The following is a 20,734-nucleotide window of genomic DNA, read 5'->3' as shown; positions in this document are numbered from 1 at the left end:
GGGTAGGGGGCTCTCTTTCAGGACGTGGGTTGAACTGGGCAAGGGAGGGTCTCTGAGGTCCCTTCTAACTCTGACCTCTCATGATGCTACTTTGCCTTCTCCTGGCACCTTCTTCTGCCCCTCCAGTCACAATGATCTACCATGGCAGATACTGAAGAAGTTCAATGGCCAGCTGCAGCTGTCAGAAGCAAACCTGTACTACCTGGAGGGCACGCACACCAATATTCCGAAGCTGAAGACGGGCTTTGTGGGCGGCCAGGTGAGGGGAGGAGGGTCCAGAGGGTTGGGCATGCAGGCCCTGTGGGAAACGCAGGTGGGATGCCACAGACAGGCATATTGATAGGGGCTGTTGCCACACAGCAGTCACCAGCTTTCAAAGGAGCAGCTCTGGCTCACTGTCCCCTAGGGAGAAATTCCCCAGCCGTCCATTCTAGTCTAGCCTGTGCCAGCTGCTTGCACTCTGCCCTGGGCAACCCTGGGCTTAGTTGGACTCTCAGTGTTCTGGAGTAGCCTCCAGCTCCCCTCCTTTTAATGTCTGCTGGGATCCAGGTGCCAGAGGTCCTTGAGATGCTCTCCACTGCGAGGCCCCCTCCCCTCCCCCATGTTCTGGCCCCTACTTGAACCTCCTCCTTGCTTATATCCCTTCATCCATCCCCTCAGGCTTCTGTTTTCTGAGACAGAGAGGTAAGGACTTTAATCAGAAAAATAATCTTTTCTAATGTGTTGTTCCACCCTGGCATCATATAGTCTTATTAACTCAATCGTAATCTTTGTGACTTCAGAAGTCCTTAAGGAACAAATCACACTGTGAGCATTTCAGCCTCACTGCTAATCCCCCTGCCTGGGTGGGGAAAGGCTTGAGGGATTCAAGAGCTCATTCAGGGTCTTCTCCGTCTCTAGTGACCATACCACCTTACAGGTAAAGACAGCCCTGGTTCATAGGCTCATCTAGTCCATTTCCCTTATTTTACAGATGAGGAGACTGAGGCACTTACCTGTAATCACATAAGTAGTGTGGCAGAGGTGCTAACTAGGAAGGAGAATGAATGCCCCTATACCTTAACCAGTCCTAGATTAGAACAGATCCCTGCAGAGACCTCTATTGATTCAGACTCACTGTCCCCAAATCCAGTGAGAACCTGGCTGGTGCAGTAGCCCCTAGCCTTCCTGAGATCAGCTTCCCCCAGAGCTCCACAGTGGCCTCTCAGACCAAATCAGGGGTGCCTCTGGTGTCACCTGACAGCTCCCCAAAACCTTCCCTCCCTTGGCTTGCAGTTCTGGTCTGCTTATGTGCCCTGTGATACCCAGAACAAAGATGCAGTGAAGAGAACCCTGGAGCAGATCGACCTAATTCACAGAATGTGCCAGACATACCCCGAGACTTTCCTGTGTGCCAGCAGCCCTGCAGGTGAGTTCTGCCACCACTGCCATCCCCCTAGGGTTAAGTCAGCTCTGCCCATTTATTCCCACCACTCCCTCATCACGCTCAAGGACCACCCTTCCACTCCCATGTGTACATATAGACATTTTCTTAGACACATCAGTAAGCTGATAAACATATCCAGATATTCAAAAATTGAGGGGAGGGGGTGGAGGAGATCCCATCTAGTCCTCTTTAAGTCACCTCATCTAACCACAAGGCCACTTGGAATCATCCAGGGTGGCCAGTGAAGGCTTCCCTTCAGTAGACCTTAAATGCCAAGGTCTTTCCATTCCAGATATAAGGCTGGCCTTTCAGCAGAAGAAGGTGGCCAGCCTGATTGGTGTGGAGGGTGGCCACTCCATTGACAGCAGTCTGGGTGTCCTCCGGGCAATGTACTACTTGGGTGTGCGCTATATGACCCTCACCCACAACTGTAACACGCCCTGGTAAGAACTATGGCCTAGACCCTACTGATTCTAGGGGAGGATGTTCTGATCCTAATTCCTTGCCATTCATTTTTAAATTTTTTTCAATTAACAAGAATTTGTTTTCTTTCCCTCCTATATCTTCCTCCTGAATGACTGAACAAAACAAAAATAAGATCCTCATAACAAACATGCCTAGTTACCTTTGCCAGTCATTCTCAGGCCTAAGATGGCTCTAACCACAGAATCTCTTAGACTGGGGAATGCAGGGGGGTGGGGGTGGGGGGGTGTCTGCATGCCATTCTGAGGTGGGATAGAATCCCTTGCTTCATCTGTCTTGGCCAGAGGCCTGCACATCTTCCCATGATGCCTTGGCTCAGACTCCTTCCTGGCTGGGCTTTGCGGAGGGACTGATCTCGGAAGCAAAAGTTGAGCTGAGGAATTCTAGAGAGCCACTCTACAAGCTCTGGGACCCTCTGGCCTCACGTTCTCACCTGATTAAAGCCCCAGTTCTTTCACTGCCTTCTTGTGTGTGACCCTGGACAAAGCATTCGGCTAGTACCTCAGTTTCCTTGATGGTTAAATAAGAACCAAGTATGACTACCCATGCCCTGAGGAAGGTGAAGGGGTCAACCTAGGCCTTCTCTTACTTTTTTTTTTCCCCACTGTCATAGGGCTGACAACTGGCAGGTGGATACAGGAAATGACAAAGCCCAGAGCCACGGCCTGTCAGAATTTGGAGAGGTAAGCAAAGATGGGTATGGGGAAGAGATCCAAGGGCAGGCCCTGTTCACTTGGGAGGCGGACTGGCTTGGAACCTGAGGGACCTAGGGCTGTTCCCTGAGTCTGAGGCACCAGGGCAGACACAGGGCCTCCTCTCCCTTCTGCAGGAGGTGGTGAAAGAAATGAACCGCTTGGGTGTGATGATCGATCTGGCCCATGTGTCAGTGGCCACCATGGAGGCCGTGCTGTCTGTGTCCCAAGCTCCCGTGATTTTCAGCCACTCCTCTGCCTATCAGCTATGTCCCCATAGACGGAATGTACCAGATCATATCCTCCAGCTGGTGGTAAGATGTGGGAAAGGGCTCCGGGGGTGAGCAGTGGATGAGTGGAGTCCACCAGGATATATCCTCACCTGCACTCCAGTCATCACATGCTTCTCTATGGCCAGCTCAGCTCCTTTATAGGCAGCTAGGAGGCAAAGTGGGTTAGACAGCTGGACCCAGGGTTAAGAAGATGCATTCAAATCCCTCCTCAGACACTGAGAAGCTGACTCTGGGCAAGCCACTTACCCTTTCTCATCTGTAAAACGGGGATAAATAAATAAGATCTACCTCACAAAGCTATTTCGGGGATCCAGTGAGATAACATACATAGTCCTTTGTATACCTTTCAAGTGTGACATACTATAAATGCTAGGAATTTCAGAAAACCCACCATCAGCTCAGCCACCCTAAATTCCCTGCTCCAGGTCTACAGTTAAGAACCAATATCCTCCATCCACTTTTCACTAGGGTCACTACCACTTCACATTTCAGAAGGCATTCATACACACTCTATTTCTTGATTCTCCCAACAGCTTTGGAAGGTTGAATACTTACCCTAAGACCAGATAAACAAATAGACTCATAGTGGTTGAAAGTATTCACCTAAGGTTACCTTTAGGGGAGCCAGGATGCCTCTCCTTGGTCAGTCTTTGGTGAGGTTTAAGGGGACAAGGGATGAGAAGGCAGCTTCAGAATACTCTAAAAGCCTAGAGTACTTCTGATGGAAGGCTGCTTTGGGAACTCTCTCTCTGACACATACATAGAATCCCCTCTTTCTAAATAGAACAAGACCAGAAGTCTGGTGATGGTGAATTTCTACAATCAGTATGTTTCCTGCCAAAAAGAAGCTAATCTGTCTCAAGTAGCAGGTAAGTGTGGCTAAAGCCACTAAAGACGGGAGAAATGGCAGAACAGGCCCCAGGTCCCAATGACCTACTCCTGACTCTCCCTGAACAGATCACCTGGATTATATCAAGAACACTGCTGGACCAGAAGCTGTGGGATTCGGTGGGGATTACGATGGTGTTGACGAGTAAGGAGAACAGGAAAGCTGTCTTGACCCCACAGAAAATGGCATTTGAGAAAAGGCCAAATGACCAAGGCTTGCAGTAGCATGGGCCTTTACTTCACCAGAAAGATACATCTCCTCCCACCTTTTCTTGCCTGGCCTCTATCAATCTCAATTTCACTGTCCTTCCCCATTGTGACCTCCTTTCTATCCAAAGGTAGGCCCTGGCTTTATGGCAGAAAAGTCATTTCTTTCCTTGGAAGAATCTCTGTCTGGATTCAGGAAACTCACCTGGTTAAGGCAGGGTGCTAATGAGACTAAAGTCACAGGTGTTCAACCCCTGCGGCCAACCATTTGGCAATCTTCCTCCAAACAAAGTTCACACAGATATATATGCCTGATTATCAGGAAACTGGGAGAGATTGGGTACATGGCTAAGTAAACCTGTCTGCTTTCCTGGAAACACAACTTAAAGTAGGACCCTCCTAAAGCTTGGGGCCTGAATAATCTTTGTATGTCAGAGTGGCAGAGATATGTTTCAAAGGGAAGGCCATTGCCTGCAGGGTGGTGATAGCATGCCCTGGGACTCATTCCCACTTTTACTCCCCCCCTTCCCCCTGCAGAACTCCAAGAGTTCTCAGCAAAATCATCATTTCTCCTCCCAGTGTTCCCACAGGGCTACAGGATGTCTCTGGTTACCCAGACCTGATAGCTGAACTTCTCAGGAGGAACTGGACTGAAACAGAAGTGAAAAATGCCTTGGCCTATAACCTGTTAAGGGTCTTTGACGAGGTGGAGCAGGTAAGATGGGAACAGATAAGATGGGGGGGCCAGCCTTTGGGCAAGAATGTTGGATTCCCTTTTCCCCACCACCCTTCCACATCATTCTACTTTTTCTCCAGGCAAGCAGCCATAGCGTCCTCCCTAATGAGAACTTCATCGAATTTAGCGAGCTGCAAGATACTTGCAGGACTTCCTATGGCTATCAGGACTATAGCCAACAGGACCACAGCCACCAGCACCGGCCTGGAGTCCTCCCTGTAGTACTCACTCTTCCTCTCCTTTACCTGTGGCAGCCATGATCCTGTGCAGCCCGTTGCCACCCCTCAATTCACAGCCTGTCAGTGGGAGCCAAGATAACTGCAGGGCTGGATCTAACCCAAAGCCTCAAAGAGGGGCCAGACCCACCTCCAAACCAAGCTCCTCCTGATATGTATGCTCTCTGAAAGGAGGATGGTCCCATTTGTGATTCTGGCATAGACCTGCTCCTTCCTCAGATACTTCAGATATAGCAAAGGGAAGAATCTAACCTATGCACATCTGGTGAATTTGGTCCAGGCCTAGAAACACACACGCACACTCACACACACACACACACACACACGAGATGGGCAAAAAGAAAATTCAATAAAAGTTGCAGTTATTGCTATTTAAAGAATATACCTCTCTTCATACCACTACCATTGCTAAACTGCAGGAAGAGGCATTGTCTGTCTCCACAAAGCAACACTAGACCCAAGGTCAGGAGACATAGGCAACAGCTTTGCTTTCATCTGACCAGGTGGCCCCAACCAAGTCAGTTCATCTCCCCTAGTAATCATAATAATAATCCCCTAGAAAATGTAGCTCAAACCTCAGCCTCCCCAAAATGACATAAAGATGTATGCTGCTATGTAAACAACTCTGCAATTTCCAGAGTCTTTTTATAACCCCCCCCCCCAGATTAGAAATCAGGTGGTCTAGGTCCAAAACCCAGGTGCCATTCATCTACTCTGACTTGGGCAAGCCATTAAATCTCAGTATCATTTTCCTTCTCTCTCATGGGAATAATGCCTGTCCTACCAAACAGTTGTAAGGATCAAGTATGATTTAAAAAAAAAGGGAAGGGACTTCAAAAATTATAAAGTAGTACTATACAACTATAAGGGTTTGTCAGGGATAAGGGGGATATTACTATAATCTTGTGCTATCAAAAGAATCCTTTTCAGTCTCAAACCAACCTCTAGGCAATAACTGGCTGCCAAATGCTCTGTATTACTTTGTCCCTGAAAAACTTTGCTCATTAGGCTTTGACAATCACCTTTCTAGGCTGGGAAATGGCACATGGTTTCAAGCCCTCAACTGCCACTAAACCAGGGGTATGACTTTGGACAGACTACTTTCCCTCTTTCACTTATCTGTAAGATGAGGAGGCTGGTCTCTCAGACCTCTTCTAGCACTAACATTTTAGGCTTCTAGGATGCTCCCATGAGGGAAGCCAAGGGAAGGATGTGCACAAACCCATGTGAAAGTTGGCTGTAAGACCACCCTCAAACTGGATGCACAAGTTGATACACTCAGGCAGGAGAGGAAGCCATAGATACAAAGCCAGTAAAGGACTTTTCAAGAACCTCACTCTGGATTGGTAGAGCGATAGGAACAACTAACCTCTGGATCCCAGGGTCTTCTAGTTCCTCATCCCCCATCAACCTGCATATCAGTTCCACTGCTAGAACAGGTAATTCTTGACATAAAGGCACATGATAAGCAACAGGCCACCCAAGAAGAGAAGGGCATTTAATATAGGGTGGCAGTTGTTATCAACTGCCTGCACTACAAGCAAGGGGTTAAATCTTTAGCTTCCCATTTTAGGTTGGCTCCAATGTAGCAACAGAAAGTTTGTATGCATTATGAGGCCAATTAAAGGCTATGAGGCTTCAGGAAAAAGACATCAGGAGGCCCTGCATCCTCTTTCAAATCCTGGCGTGGCCTCACTCTGCAGGTCAGAGCCATCTGATATCTCAAAGTTTCCTTTCTCAGGGGCACGAAGTTGGCACTTGGGTCCTCGAGCAGCCTGATCCTCATGGGCTGTTGGCTCCAGCTTCCTAGAATGTATTTCAGCACCTCCTGTAGCTTTAGACTAATCGATCTACATTTTAGAATTGAGGAATTGTCAGTATCCTGGATCCCTCCTCCTTAAACATTAACCTCTTCTCTAGGGAAGTACATCCCAGGTTATCTGTTGACCAGACAGCCAAGGCCATTGTTAAAAGGGCAGAGCAACGTGGTTTCCACCCTGTTTTTTCGCACAAATTTGTCCACGGGCTTTCATTCCACCTGGCTTGGGATGGCCTGGGTCGCTTTCTAAACACCAGGAAGACTTGCTTTGTGGGGAAATAGCACCCCCTTGTGGAATAAAAGGTAACTTCATTAGACTTTTGTCTGAAAGGCTAGATGTTTGCAAATTCTCCTGGGCTAGAAAGAACCTTCAGGGGTGGTTACAGCTAGATAGTCATCAGGAGAATTGCACTTGTTTTTAAAGACCATTAAAGGGTCTGCCAACCTCCAGGGCCTACAGATGATTTCAGTGGAATCTGGAAGTGCTTCCTTATGTCTGTTTGGGCTCCCTCTTGCTCTTACCCACTCACACAGCTAATCCAGCCGACTCATTTTGCAGAGAACTGAGGCCCAGAATTGAAGTCACTTGCCCAAGGTGGCAGGTAATAATTGTAATAAGAGTCTTTGTCAGGACATACAAATCCATGTTCTTTAACTCTAACTCCAATGCTCTTTCCATTGCACAACACTGCCCCATTCTCAGGGAATAGGGAAAACTAACCATCTCCATACCTTAATACAGACAGACCACCACCTACGCAAAAGAGGAAGGGAAATGCTACTTGGGTGAAGAGTCTGGAAAATTCCTATGCTCTGAATATAAGCGGTAAGAATAGGGGACACTAGGAAGGGAAGATGAGGAGCCCTTGGTTATTCACCAATATCATTACCATAACATGGGAAGTGCCCAAACATTTCCCACCCATTGTTCAGCACTTCTGAGAAGTGCTACCATGAAAGCATCATGGCAGAGTAGGCAGAGTACTTGCCCAGTGGTCAGGTTACCTGGAGTCAAAACTCTACCACTGAATTTGGAATCAATATCTAACTTGCTAAATACTTGCTTGACCCTGGACAAACTCAATCAACCTTCCTGGGCTTCAGCCCCCCTTCTGTAAAATGAGGTTGGGTTAGATGGCCCCTATGGAGGCCCTTGTAACTTTAAATCTGTGATTCTCTGTCGCTTCTCCATGTTAAGTGAGGTAGAAGAAAATGCCATTTAAAGTCTTTCCATTGGAATATTCTCATTCTGCTCTTCTCCAAAATTCTCCTGCACCTGAAAAACTAAGGCCTCCAGCACAAGGGAATATTCCTAGAAGTGCTTAGATGGGAATGGCCCAGGTGAAGGCTTGGAGATTGTAACCCATGTTGATGAATGAGATCACAGATTCCCATGCCTATTCAAGATGGCAAATCTGTCAGCTTGCTACAATTAGCGAGGGTGGGGACAACTGGGCTGAAGCTTGATCCCTCCCCTGCATTCAGTAGCCTCTTGTTTCCCCAACCATGCACCTCTTTACCCAGGGCTCCCCAAGCCAACAAGATGAGTTTTCAGGGATAATAATTTGTTTACTTAAAATGACATTGTAGGAAATTAATAGTATTGATTGTTTTAAGGCAAATTAGCCTGTTCCTTTGATGAACATAAGAACACACAATATCCTCAGGTGCCAGTCTCATCAACTTGTTCAGTGGTGGCAAAGCCAGAAGGTCCCTGATTGTAAGGACCTAAAACAGGGTAGAGTTCAGCCACACTGTGGATTCCTCCATGCTTCTGACACTGCCCTTCCAGCAGTTACAATTCTCTCTTGGGATGCTTTATGTTACATTCTTGAGGGCTGTAGAGTCTGTGGAAAGTGTTTCCAAAAATAAGCATCAATACTGGATAGATCACTGAGCTTTTGATTCTCTTCATCCATGATCAAAGCCAATGGTGGGAAGAGCAGGTCACCACCACCTTAGGAAGCAAGCCTGAAGTCACGGCACCGCCCCCTGCTGCCCAAAAGAGAGAAGGATCCTGGGCCTCTCTCCCACTCCAGGATCTAACCCAACACCCATATTCCAAGCTTCAAAGGAAATCCTTAAAAGGGGCCTCTTCATGACACTGAATCCAGATGCTCCCAAGGCCACAAAGATCAAAGGTAAAAGACCAAAAGTAAAGATTTTCAAACATCTATACACAACTCATAAAAAAATATATACAGTTCCCTTACTATACAGCACGGACAATCTGGGACCTATCTACGGGCATCCTTGATGAAGACTACACTGGAGGGGAGAAAGCTGGCCATGTATAGGCACAAGGTGATTATCTCCAAGTACCAATCTTACTGGGTATGTGCATGCTGGGGGGGGGGGGAATGCTAAAAGGATTTAGCTCAAACTGCCTGCTCCCTCTACACTGACAAGAAACAAGAAAAAAAAAACCAAAAAACCCAAAACCCCTGAAGCTTCAAGAAAATGAATTAAGTTTCAGCAGATGGAAAACTACTTTGGGCTCCCACTTTTTTCTGCAGACCTGCAAAGAGCTATTTGGGGGAGAGGAGGAGGAGAGAACAATAAAATCAAGGGCACAATGACTAACCTTTTTTGCTTTTCTCCCAATGGTTCAGAGCTGCAGAGAGTCCCTAAAGTCTTACTATCACTGACAGTGGTGGATTAATGCCCAAGCCCACCTTCCCAAGCCCACTGTGTCCTAAGTCAAGCCCCAACAACACATGGGAGTAGATGGGGCTTGGAGGTACTACTTGGGGGGTGGGGGGGTGGAGGACAGGAATCATATCTGCAACAGAAGGAAGAAATAAACAAACTGGCACAAGCACCAGGAAGGCATTAGGAGCCTCCCATAGATAAATGGCAATGTTCTCCTGAGGCGCCCAGCCTGAGCCCTCAGCTCATGAGCTTTCCTTGATCTGTGGAGGAGGAACGGGGCCATGCAAACACAATGTCATTAGCTATCGATCCTATGGCAGAGATTCTAATTACGAATCAATAACATAACCCAATTTTTGGTAAAGTTGAAATGTAAACCACAAACCCTTCTCTCTGAGAAACTGAAAGCGGACTAAAAAAATGATTAAAAACCCCACTGCAGTATCTTCAGGGTCTATCGCAGAATTCCCTAGGCAAGCGTCACCCAGGCATAGTAAGGCTTATATACAGGCTGTCCCAAAAGTCCTACCGCCATTCTTAAACTGTAATTGCTTAAAGTTATTGGATTCCAATTGGGGCAGGAACCTGGCAAAACGGGCTGATCTAGGCCCGACAGCGTAAAAATGGCATGAGGATTTCTGGGATACCTTGTCTGTTAGGGATTGTCACTATTCATCTGCCTCCTCCAGCCTGCCCCCAAGAAGAGACTAGTCCCTAAGAGCACGGAAACCAAATGCTGAGCTAGCTGTTCACTGAAGGAATCCATCTGATGAAGCAGCTTAACAAGTAGCTGAGAGAACTCCAGCTCCTTGTACAAGTCTGGACTGGGCTAGAAGTCTACACCCGGGACACTGGGAGAGAGACAGAGAGTTCCTTCTTAAAAGGCCACTCACTGAGAGGGAAGGTTTCAAAGGGTCACTTGATCTCCACCCAGCCAGGCTCACCAACATGGCCATTCTCTGTCACTGGAGGGCCCACTCAGCAGCCAGCTCTTTATGTATACAGTCACTGCCCAAGAAGGACGGGGTCTCCTGTCACACCCCTACCTCTGCAGAGTCTCTGTCTGATTTAACCAACATCTGCAAAATGGAAATCTGCTGGGTGCATTCAGCCTTGGCCAAAGCTACCCCACTCACCCCCCTTCCCACAAGGGACTGGTTCAATGTTACATGGGAATAGGACCCAGACATGCAATATATTGGAAATGAAGCAATACCAAAGAGTCTAATCACCTAAAGCCCCTAAGATAACCAAGTAGTGCTGCATTAAAATCAAGTCAGTATTCCTTCAAGTGTACAGAAAAGAAAGATTCCTGTGGAGGCATCAGAATCCAGACAGTGCTGCCTGCCCTCCAGCAACAGCACAGCTGACAACACACGAGCCCGAGTGATGCAGTGGGGTCTTCCCTGCCAGTGCTCTGGGGGAGGTCCATTGGCATAGAAACAAGGTACAAATGCATGGTAGGAGCTCACTCCCCAAACAGAGATCCGCACCCAGAGAAAAGGGTAGATTCCAATGCCATCAGAGATGGGCAGGGCCAAGGGTAACAGCAGGAGTTGGCTGCTTCTCTTCAAAGAGGCTGTGGAAGGGTAGGAGGGATGGAGGACACAGCTTCCTTCCCGCTCCCTTCCAGGGCATGATCGGTGCAGGGAAAGCAGTCCATCAGGCCGAGGTACAGTTTAGTTCCGCAAGGCCGCCAACCTGGGGAAAAAGGAGGTGGTAACTCTGGCAGGATCAAAATCAGGAACTCCCACTCTCTTGGCGAAAAAGGAGGAGGCTCCTTTTTATATTTGGGTCCATCAAATAAAAATATCTTTGCAACCAACACCTGAATTTCACAGGTCCTAAGATCATACTAGGAAATACTGACCAGGGAACTGGACTGGAAGGAGGTAACTGAGTAAGCTAGGAGCAGAGACCTGGCAAAGCTGGCTTCTCTGAGGACTAGAAATACAATTAATGGCTTATACTTGGCCCCTGTCCCCCTCTGAAGTCAGCTGTTTGACATAAGCAGGAGGGTGCACAAAGGAATGGCAAAGTAGAGAAGAGGACACAGGGTAAAGAACGGAGGTCTGTCAGGGTTAATATTCAGCTGTCATTCGGTTCAATAAATTCAGGATCACAAAGCTCAACACAGTACAAAATAATATGCATGTGATGTATTTACATGTTAAGGAGTCTGCCTTCCCTTGTTCATGGAGCCTTCTCCAACGAGTCTAGCACACACTGCTCTCTGCCTTCTATGTGATTCACAAAGAGTTACCAAAGGATCTCATGATACTAAGCTTGTATTTCCCCCCGACTAGACTGCCTGGGTGGCAGGTGGACGGGGAAGCACATCTTACTTTTCATATATGCCTCTGTTGCCTAGCACAGGGTCAGTGCTCTGAAAATACTTGCTATTTCTGTTCTGTAGCTAATGGTTTTAAACTTCTATCGTCCTTCACCCAGATGGCTAAGATGACACGTGGTCTTGTAGAAGCCTTCTGAGCCTTCAGCAGCAAGATCTTACAAGTGGTCTCACCCAGCTTATCCACAGCCTAGGAGCTGAAACCTAGGAGCACTCCCCACTCTGGCAGTGTGATGAGTCAAGACCTGACAGCACAACTCCACTATTTATTGCCCAAATGACTAACTAAAATGATCCTACAATTCAGAGCACCACAACTAGGAATATCCTAGATCTATAGGGTTTGGGGAGGTGGCGGCAGAGGGCAAGGAAGAAATGTCTGCTGAGCAAACAGCTAGCATGGGGAAAATGTACCTTCGAGATAGCTGGTCTTCCTGGCTTCTAACAGAGCTCTCTCCTACGGCAGAGGCCCCTTCAGGAAGCTGACTAAGCTGGTCCATGACCTCCAGGCCATTTTCCTCGGCAATCTGCACGATAAGGCTATCCACCTGCTCCTGAGGAGTGGTCAGTGTGGTAGCTGAGCTCATCGAGTCCTCCATCACCTACAGAAGGAGGGAAAATCATCATTGTAGCAACAGGGAGGAAGAAGGCCGGCTGAGTACTTCTGTCACCACACTAGCCTCTGTCCCCTCTCCACATGGCTGCCTCCATCAACAAACACAGATAGACATACATATGAATGCAGGACAAGTTACCTACCGAAGTGTGAACGTCCAGATTCTGAACCTGCTGCTCAAATTTATCCATCACAGCAGACACCTTCTGCAGGTCCATGGTATTGAGAGCTTTGTCCAGGGCCTTAGTCACCTGAGCCATATTCTTAGTTACCTAAGATAGGAAAAGAGCAGGCACAGAGAAAGGAAAAGATTAAAACCAAGAAAATGTCATCATGGAATGGAAAACAATGGATGCTCTGAACCCGCTAGTGCAGTCCTCACTGAACCAAACTGGGCCTTTCCTATCTCCATACTGCTCTCTAATTCAGTTAAACGGGCTTTGGGACTAATATGTGTCCTGGGACCTGGGGGAGCTTGGACATCTCCCTTTGCCAGCAGAGGTCCAGCCTTAATAATTAGGACTGAAGGCATTAAAAATGTCAAGATTTCAATAAAGCAGAACATCCTGTGTGATTTTTATATCCCCCACACCACTCAGAACAATGCCTTGTACATAGATAGTAGTTGCTAAAGAAATTTTACATATGAACAAATTAATACAAAGAGGTCTAGAGCAAAAAAGATGATTTGATAATAGCTAACATTGCATCAACAGTAGCTAGAAAACAGCAATCATTTACCCCCTTCATGGTCACGGCAGTCTGGACCTTGGAGGCCACTGCATCCACACGAGAAGACATCCGAAGCCAGTTCAAACCCTCGTTCTTTTTACGGATCGCATTCTCAGCATAGACCCGAGCACACTCCACATTTTTCTGCTGAAGAGCCTGTAATGACAAATGGAAATGTTAACTGAAACCAACTGGTTGGATTTGTATTTTACAAAAACTTCTTCTAACTCCTTTCAATTTCCCAATCTTTATTTTTTTGTCTCAAATGTAATTTGCAAAAGATGCCCACCCTGTCACGGATTTACGCTATAAAAACTAGACTAACCTTAATGATGGTTTAAAAGATTTTAGACTTACGAAGATTTCACTGTGTAAATTTCTTTGGATACACGCCTTTTTTGGTTCATTCTGCACTTCTCATTCCCTGAGCCTCATCCTCATGTTAGTCCCAAACTTTCCAATATTACAAGATAGTGCCCCCACAAATAACTCACATTCATAATCCTCTGAGGTTTACCCAGATCCACAATAAATCCTAACCAAAAAGGGGGAGGGACAAGAAAAGGGCAAAGAGAAAGAAGGGGGGGGTGCTCATCAAATTTTCTAGCATAAGATCAAAGCATACTATTTGCTCTTTTTTTTCCTTCTGTTTCCTCTTTCTTGTGGTTCTTCCTATTGATTCTAATTCTTCTTTACAACATGACTAATGTGAAAATGTTTAATAGGAATGTATATGTAGAGCCTATATCAGATTGCACGCATCTTGGGGAGGGAGGTAGAGAAAATTTAAAACTCAAAAGCTTATGGAAGTGACTGTTGAAAACTAAAAATAAATTAAAAACAAACAATTTTTTAGCACAGTGCTTGTTTAAGTAAGCACTTAATAAAAGCAGTGGACAGACGGACAGACAGACAGACAGACAGGCAGGCAGGCAGCCAGTCAGACAGACCAACTGACAGGCAGGCAGGCAGATTGATAAGATTCTTAAAGCCCTGGCATGTCCAGCATGGGCATTACCACAGCTACGTGATCAGACAGAAGGTGTTTTTTTTCCTGTATAATCACTGGACTCAGCAAGGCTGCCAGTCACCCACCTTCTTGACTTTGGCTTGCTCAGCCTTCGAATCCTTCTCAGCCTTCTTGGCCAGCTTCTCCAACTGTTTTGCTGTGAACTGAAAAGAAATTTTAAAAAATGCATAAGCAGTAACTGGAGAAACAGTACGGCAGAAGGTTCTCTCAGGTTTCACTAAGCCTGCCTTCACTGCAGATTAAGGAGTCCCAAGAAGCAATCTCAGTCAGTCCTGACCTTAAGGCCCTTAGCCTTGTTAGCTGCCTGGGTACCCTTGTTACTTACCATTCCTCAGTCACCAGTGTGTGCTAGACATTTTAAAGGATGAGACCAGCTGCCTGCAGGTGTGTGATTCTTCCTTCTATGTAGTGCCAGTCAGGTTACCAGGAGCTGTGATGCTTACATTTTCTCTTTCTACCTATTAGTCTCATCTCCTTCCCAGCTAAGTCACAAGGGAGGTCTGAGGAGGTCTGACTAATGTCCTGTTCTCACCCAGAGGAACTTGCTGTGACAGAAGCTCTCAGAACATAAAGGTAAATACAGAACTTCTGTTAAATTTGGAAAATCAGAACAATAAATGGTTTTCTTAGATTTATTCTATCCATAAACTCTCAAACTTATTTTTATGTGAGGAAAATTTCCTCTATTGAGGAAGGAAAAAAATCATGAGAAACAATTCACACTCAAAACCTTTTTTTTTTTTTTGGTGAGGCAAAAAAAAAAAAAAGTCACACAGTGTTATGTGCCTGAGACTGAAGTACAGGTCCTCCTGACTCCAGGGCCAACTGTCTATGCACTATGCCACCTAGCTGCCCCCAAAACTTTCTAAAATTATTAAAAGGCTTTCTATTTATAAAAAATAAACAGAAGTGAGATTCTGTACAAGAGCTCTTCATCCTAGTATAGGAATGCATTGTGTTGTGGAAAGTGAAAAATGCCAAAGGAAGCTATGGTTGCTCTATGATCCTAAAGGTAACAAGAGAGCCACTGGAGTGTATTAAGTAGGGAAGGGAGCGGCAATGGTCAAATCTGTGCTTTAGGAAAACCACCTGGGCAGCTCTATGGAGAAGGGAGAGAATGAGGAGAGACAAGAAGCAAGGAGACCAATTAGGAGGGTACTGCAATAGTCAAGGCCACATGCATACGGGCCCGTAGTGGGGACTGTGTGAAAAGACAAGTGTGGATGTAAAAGACATCAGCCTAACAAAATGTAGCCACTGAAGGGATCTGTGGGCTGAATGAGGACGAGGAATCAAGGATGACACTGGGGTGCAAACCCGGATGAGGATGAGAATGAGGGTGGTGTCCCGGACGGAATTACAAAGTTCAGAAGAAAAAAGTGAGGCGTTCTGTTAGAGATGTGCTGAATTTGAGATACCTATGGAACAACAACCCAGTTCAAAGTATCTAAAAGGCAGTAGGTGATGCACAACGGGAGCTTAGGAGAGACCTGGACATGTGTATCTGGGAGTCATCTGTGTAGGGATGTCAGGGCCCTGATTGGCTCAGAGTGAATATAAATAGCAGTTGTTTCTGTGTTGGCCAGAAACCCCGAGGGTCTTCCCTTCCCAGATGGATTTTTTTTTTGGACTAGGTGAAAGAAGCCATCCTCTGTCTCATTTCTCACCTAGCTTCAATCACTAAATGGGCGTTGCCTCGGTCAAACTGAGATCTGTTAAAGACCTTACCTTAAAAAGGCCAAGGTATCCCACTGTATCCAGGGTCACCTCCAGTCATCCTAATCTATATCTTGTCACTGTACCCAGATGGTTCCAGAGGAGAAAGTGAGGCTGGTGACTCTGCATAGCATTCTCTCACTTAAATCCAACTCACCTGCATGTCATGGCATGACCTCCCTGATGGTCCTCTTCAAGAATGAAGGACAAACAACAACAACAGCTGATGAGGTCACAAAGTTAAAGAGAACAGGGAAGGCCCAGCACAGGCTCTGGGAGTACACCCAGTCAGGGAGCATGACGTGAATGATGATTCAGCAAAGAAGACTAAGAGGGGCTAGTCAGGTGAGAGAACCAAGAGACAAACATGTCACAAAAACTCAGAGTATTAAGTATCCACAAGGAGAAGCTGGTCAAGAGCAACATGCTGCAGAAAGACCAGGAAGGATGATGACTGAGAAAAGACACTCAGACCTGTCAATTACAAGATCATTGGTAACTTTAGAGAAAAGAGTTTCAGTTAAATAATGAGGTCAAAATCCAGGTGGCAAGAACAAGAAGAGAGGAAGTAGGAGCAAAAAGGGTAGACAGTTTTTTGAAGGCATTTGACTAAAGAGAGCTATAGGATGATAACTTTCAAGAATGGTAGGGTCCAATGATGATTTTTAAAGGATAAAGGAGAATTAGTTGAGTTTGTAGACAGAAGGGAAAAATCTATTAAAAAGGATGGTCGTGGGGCAATCTGTTAGAGAAGACTAAAAGGGGCATACAGATGAACAGTACACACAGAGAAGCTGGTCCTGGCAAGAAGGGCCACCTCTTTATCAGACTGGAGTCAAGGCAGAGGTAACGAAGGATCATGCCAAGGAACTGGATGATGGGAAGAAGGGTGGTGCTCATGGCAAATGGTCTCCATTTTCTCAGTCAAGAATGAAGTGAGGATGCGCTGTCTTGGGGAGGGTGGGGGGGAGGAAGGGGGAGAAAAATTTTCAACTCAAAAGCATATGGAAGTGATTGTTGATAAATCAAAATAATGAAGTAAGGAAAGGACTGGGCATCCAGGAGGAAGTCAAGTGGAGCCACATGCCACTATCTGATGCCAAAAGAAATTCTAAGAAATTTTTAAAAGTACTCAAATCCTTGTTAACCGAAATTCTTGAATGACGCTAATGGCCTTGCTAGAAAAGCATCCCAGAAAGCCAGATAGAGAATCTTACAACAGTTTCTAAGTTACTCAGCACAGTGCCTGGGACATAGTAAGCATTTAATAAACGCTTGACGCCTTGCTTGTTTAAAGTGTGCGTGTAACTATAAAATCTAGACCTACTACCTCATTCATTCTGAAGGTGATGGGAAACTGATTACACAAGATGTCATTAACCCTGATCAATCTTGAAGCAATCTCAGAATTTTAATTAATCCCAGGGCAGCTAAACTAACTCCATAGCTGTTTGAATCTAGGGCTAGTGGTAGTAAATGCTTGGATAAGACAAAGGAACAAAGAAAGGACAGAGATCTGTCTTGCTATTGCTTCCTGTCCTTTCTTCTGTTTTCTAATCCAAAAACCACACTGTATTTCTGAGAGTACCTAGATGATTAGGAGGACTCATGCAGTGACATGTCCAGTAAATTTTAGCCCAAAATAACCCAGAGAATACAAGATGGAGATGACCTCCAGATAGCCTGATTGGCACATAATCAGGGAAAGACTAAAAGCAAATGTAAGTACAAGTCTACTCTGGTTTAACTAAGAAAGCCAAAACTCAGGTGGAAGGAAAAGGCTCAGCTGTCATGAAATCTCTTTGAAATGTGATATTAATGGATTTGAGGCTGCCTTCTAGAAGCTGAGAGGAAAGCGAAGGGATAAGTACAGCATTCAAGTTGTGTTTCTTAAAGATAAGATGCGCAATCTTTCCTGGGTGAGTCAAGCTGACCTGCTTTTGCTCAGCTCCAGACAAGAAAACGAACTAACAAGCCATCAAGCCAACTAAGAATCCCTTCTTGTCAGCAGCACAGCAGCATAACTTTGCCAGTGCATCACACAAACTTATCATCGTGGCCACAAATCATTTGAGTTTTATCTAGTATATGACACTTACACTATGAATATTTACTAATCAGCAGGCCAACATTAACGAGCCAAAGTCCTTTCAGTACATACCTTCAACTGGAACAGGGTATCTGAAAAGAGAAAAGATACAGTTTAAGAATTTTAGAAGTGATTAAATTAAAAGACTACAGCTTTTTCTGCTATATTTAAAATGGCTGTTTCTTGATGCTAATGGAACTAAGAGAAGGGAGGTCAATCAATAAATATGTATATTGAACAGGATTCCAAAGTTACATTGAGAAGGAACTTTACAGTGATCATCTTGCTCACCACCACCCCCATTTTACAGACGAGGAAACTGAAGCCCAGAGAAGTGAAATTATTGACGACAGGTCAAAGGTATTAAGCACCATACCAGGTGTCCTGTCTTATGGGTTCCATTCCAAAGTACCTCATTAGGGGGTTTTTCCCTACTCTTCTCCAGTTGGTTAATGGATAATGTTGAGTGTCTCACTGGCTTTGGATTTCCCTTTCAAACTTTCTGATCAGAGGAAAATGAATAAGAAAGCAGGGTGATGGTGTTTATGGCATCAGAAAGTCCCAATTCTAGAAAGCTGGAAGAGAATGTTTTGGTCGTGTTATGAGTTTTTTGTTTTCTGGCTATTCCCCTCCATGCATATTTGGCCACTTCTGCAAAGAGATGTACAAGTAACTTGACAAGTCATTCAGACATGAAATATTAGCCATAGGGTTCTCCCTGTTAACCAAATAAGGAAAAAAAATTTTAGAAGGTATAAATAATTTACTGCTGCAACTCAAGTCTCCCAAACAGTGCTGGCAGAAGTGTTTCTGCTATCTATGATACACAGTCATTGCCCTAGGCCTTCAACTGCCACAGGTATATAAACCAGCCTAATCGATGCCACACCCAGACTGTTGCAGTGATCTCAGCAGAGGTCTACAACACCGGTGAAAATTCTGTTTTGGGAGAAAATGATTTCATCTCAGAGGAAATGACTACTGTTGAGTAAAATTGCGTTTGGGGATGAAAGTGAATGATGTGTATAATCTTATCATGACCAAGCATGACCCCCCCCCAGAAGAGATAATGCATCTCCCTCTCCTTTCTTTTGGGGGGCAGGTAGGGGAAACCCAGGCCATACAGATGTGAGATATTGCATACGCTGTCATACTCAGTTCATGTATTGGTTAGTTTAGTTGTACTGCTTTCTTTCCTTGTGTTTTTTTAGTCTTTGCTAAAGGGATAGCTCCAGGGGTAGAAGGATATATAGAAAAATTAAAGTGAATTAAAATGTTATTAATACACATTTTTAAAGTGAAAACAAAACTGGGTTTGGACTAAGTTATCATGTGGCATTAATATTGCATGCATTGCTATATGACTCTGACACAGGACTGGGAAATTTAGCAATCAGACAGCACTTAAAACCCTCATTCGGGCCTCTGAGCATTTTGGCAAAAATAGCTTTCTGTCTTTTTAAAGTCAGGCTTCTACTGCAAAAAGTTATTAGGGACGTTGTAAAAAGAATTCATGTTCAGTCAAGAGTTGAAATAGATAATTGCAGAAATCCTCCCAACTCTGATATTCTGTGATTCCCTTAGTGTATCTGATTTTTCAAGTTTACCTCTTGTGAACGATATCTGTTACCTATGTTTACGCCTTTAAAAAAGACTAAACTATAAGCTTTTCCCAAATCAAAGATGGTCTATTTATTACAGATGTTGCTCAGGCAGAGACTGGATTTAGACGGCCTCTGATGACCTCAGCACACAGTAGGTGCTTAGTAAATTTCTGTTGCGTATTATTTTGTATCTCCCCAAAACTTCTCTCTACAAACAGTGATTTGCACACATCGAGAGATGAAAGGGATCTCACGTATCCTACAAGCATATGGCACTATTTTGGGGGGGAGGGAAGATGCCTGCTGCACCTGAATCAGGCCTCAGAAATGGAGTCTGTTAACTCAGAGCCATGGAATTACAAACGTCCACGCAAATCATCCAGTCCAGGGGTTACCTGAGAACAGCTTCTCTAACATCCTCACGTGTGGCTGGAAGACTACAGGGAATGGGGGAAAAAACAACTCCAAGTGCCGTTCATATTCTAAAATCAATCAATCAACATTGATTAAGCACCTATAATGTACCAGACACCTGCTAAACACCGGGGAGACAAAGGCGGGCAGAGCCAGTGCCTGCCCTCAGGAAACTTACAAACGAAACCGGAAGATGACGCGGGGGGACAGACACCAGGCCCGGCGGCCGGGCTCCCCACCCCAGCCCGCCCCACTGGAGGGAGGGGTCCCACCACGCCCCCTTCCCTCGCATCACGGTTCCCACCCCCAGCTCCTGGCCGCAGAAAGGAACCCTGAGGTAAAGGGGGACGGGGTGGAGCCCCGCCACAGAGCCGGGTCCGAGGGGACTCGGAGGCCGTTCCCCGCCCCCCAACGTCAAACTTCCTCAGCCGCGGGCCCGGGCTCAGGGCGCCCTCTTACCGTCCATGGCGAACGGACCGCGGCGCCGCCGCCTCAGAAGCCGCTGGGCTGGGGCAGAAGAGGGGAGCTGGGCGGGGAGAGGGCTGTCAGCATCCAACCTCGGCGACCCCAGCCGACCCCCGGCGCCCCAGACGGCACTTCCGGGAATGCCCTTCCTGGTGCCGCGCCTCTCTTCTCGCGAGAGGATGGCGCGGGACTCGCCCCGCCCCTTCCCTCTGCCTCATTCCCCGGTCCATGAGGGTGCGCCCCGCCCAATTCCGCGGGGCGGGGCCAAGGAGAGGCGAGTGCCCCC

At 46.1% G+C, this 20,734-nt stretch overlaps 2 protein-coding genes across 3 annotated transcripts in view; one reads left to right on the top strand and one right to left on the bottom strand.

Annotated features, from left to right (window-relative positions):
• DPEP1 (dipeptidase 1) overlaps positions 1–5,584 on the top strand; it is a 41,055-nt gene extending 35,471 nt beyond the window's left edge. For both annotated transcript variants that reach the window (XM_020989119.2, XM_020989118.2), the window contains exons 3-11: positions 127–259; positions 1,276–1,408; positions 1,719–1,869; positions 2,523–2,592; positions 2,739–2,915; positions 3,679–3,763; positions 3,852–3,927; positions 4,569–4,704; positions 4,806–5,584. In XM_020989119.2, the coding sequence (XP_020844778.1) occupies positions 127–259; positions 1,276–1,408; positions 1,719–1,869; positions 2,523–2,592; positions 2,739–2,915; positions 3,679–3,763; positions 3,852–3,927; positions 4,569–4,704; positions 4,806–4,985 (1,141 nt within the window). In that variant the 3' untranslated portion in view covers positions 4,986–5,584. The remainder of the gene's footprint in view (positions 1–126; positions 260–1,275; positions 1,409–1,718; positions 1,870–2,522; positions 2,593–2,738; positions 2,916–3,678; positions 3,764–3,851; positions 3,928–4,568; positions 4,705–4,805) is intronic.
• Positions 5,585–8,328: 2,744 nt separating this feature from the next.
• Positions 8,329–20,658, bottom strand: CHMP1A (charged multivesicular body protein 1A). The gene is made up of 7 exons (XM_020989124.2): positions 20,443–20,658; positions 18,038–18,057; positions 14,226–14,303; positions 13,140–13,286; positions 12,542–12,670; positions 12,197–12,384; positions 8,329–11,133 (listed from the first exon to the last, which is right to left on the bottom strand). Exons 1-7 carry the CDS (start codon positions 20,447–20,449, stop codon positions 11,112–11,114), a joined length of 591 nt encoding a protein of 196 aa, XP_020844783.1. The 5' UTR covers positions 20,450–20,658; the 3' UTR covers positions 8,329–11,111.
• Between the last annotated feature and the right edge of the window lie 76 nt (positions 20,659–20,734).

The sequence above is a fragment of the Phascolarctos cinereus genome, unplaced genomic scaffold (assembly GCF_003287225.1).
Source record: "Phascolarctos cinereus isolate Bilbo 61053 unplaced genomic scaffold, phaCin_HiC Scaffold_2;HRSCAF=192, whole genome shotgun sequence".
NCBI lineage: Eukaryota > Metazoa > Chordata > Mammalia > Diprotodontia > Phascolarctidae > Phascolarctos > Phascolarctos cinereus.
This window is presented reverse-complemented; position numbering and strand designations above follow the sequence as displayed.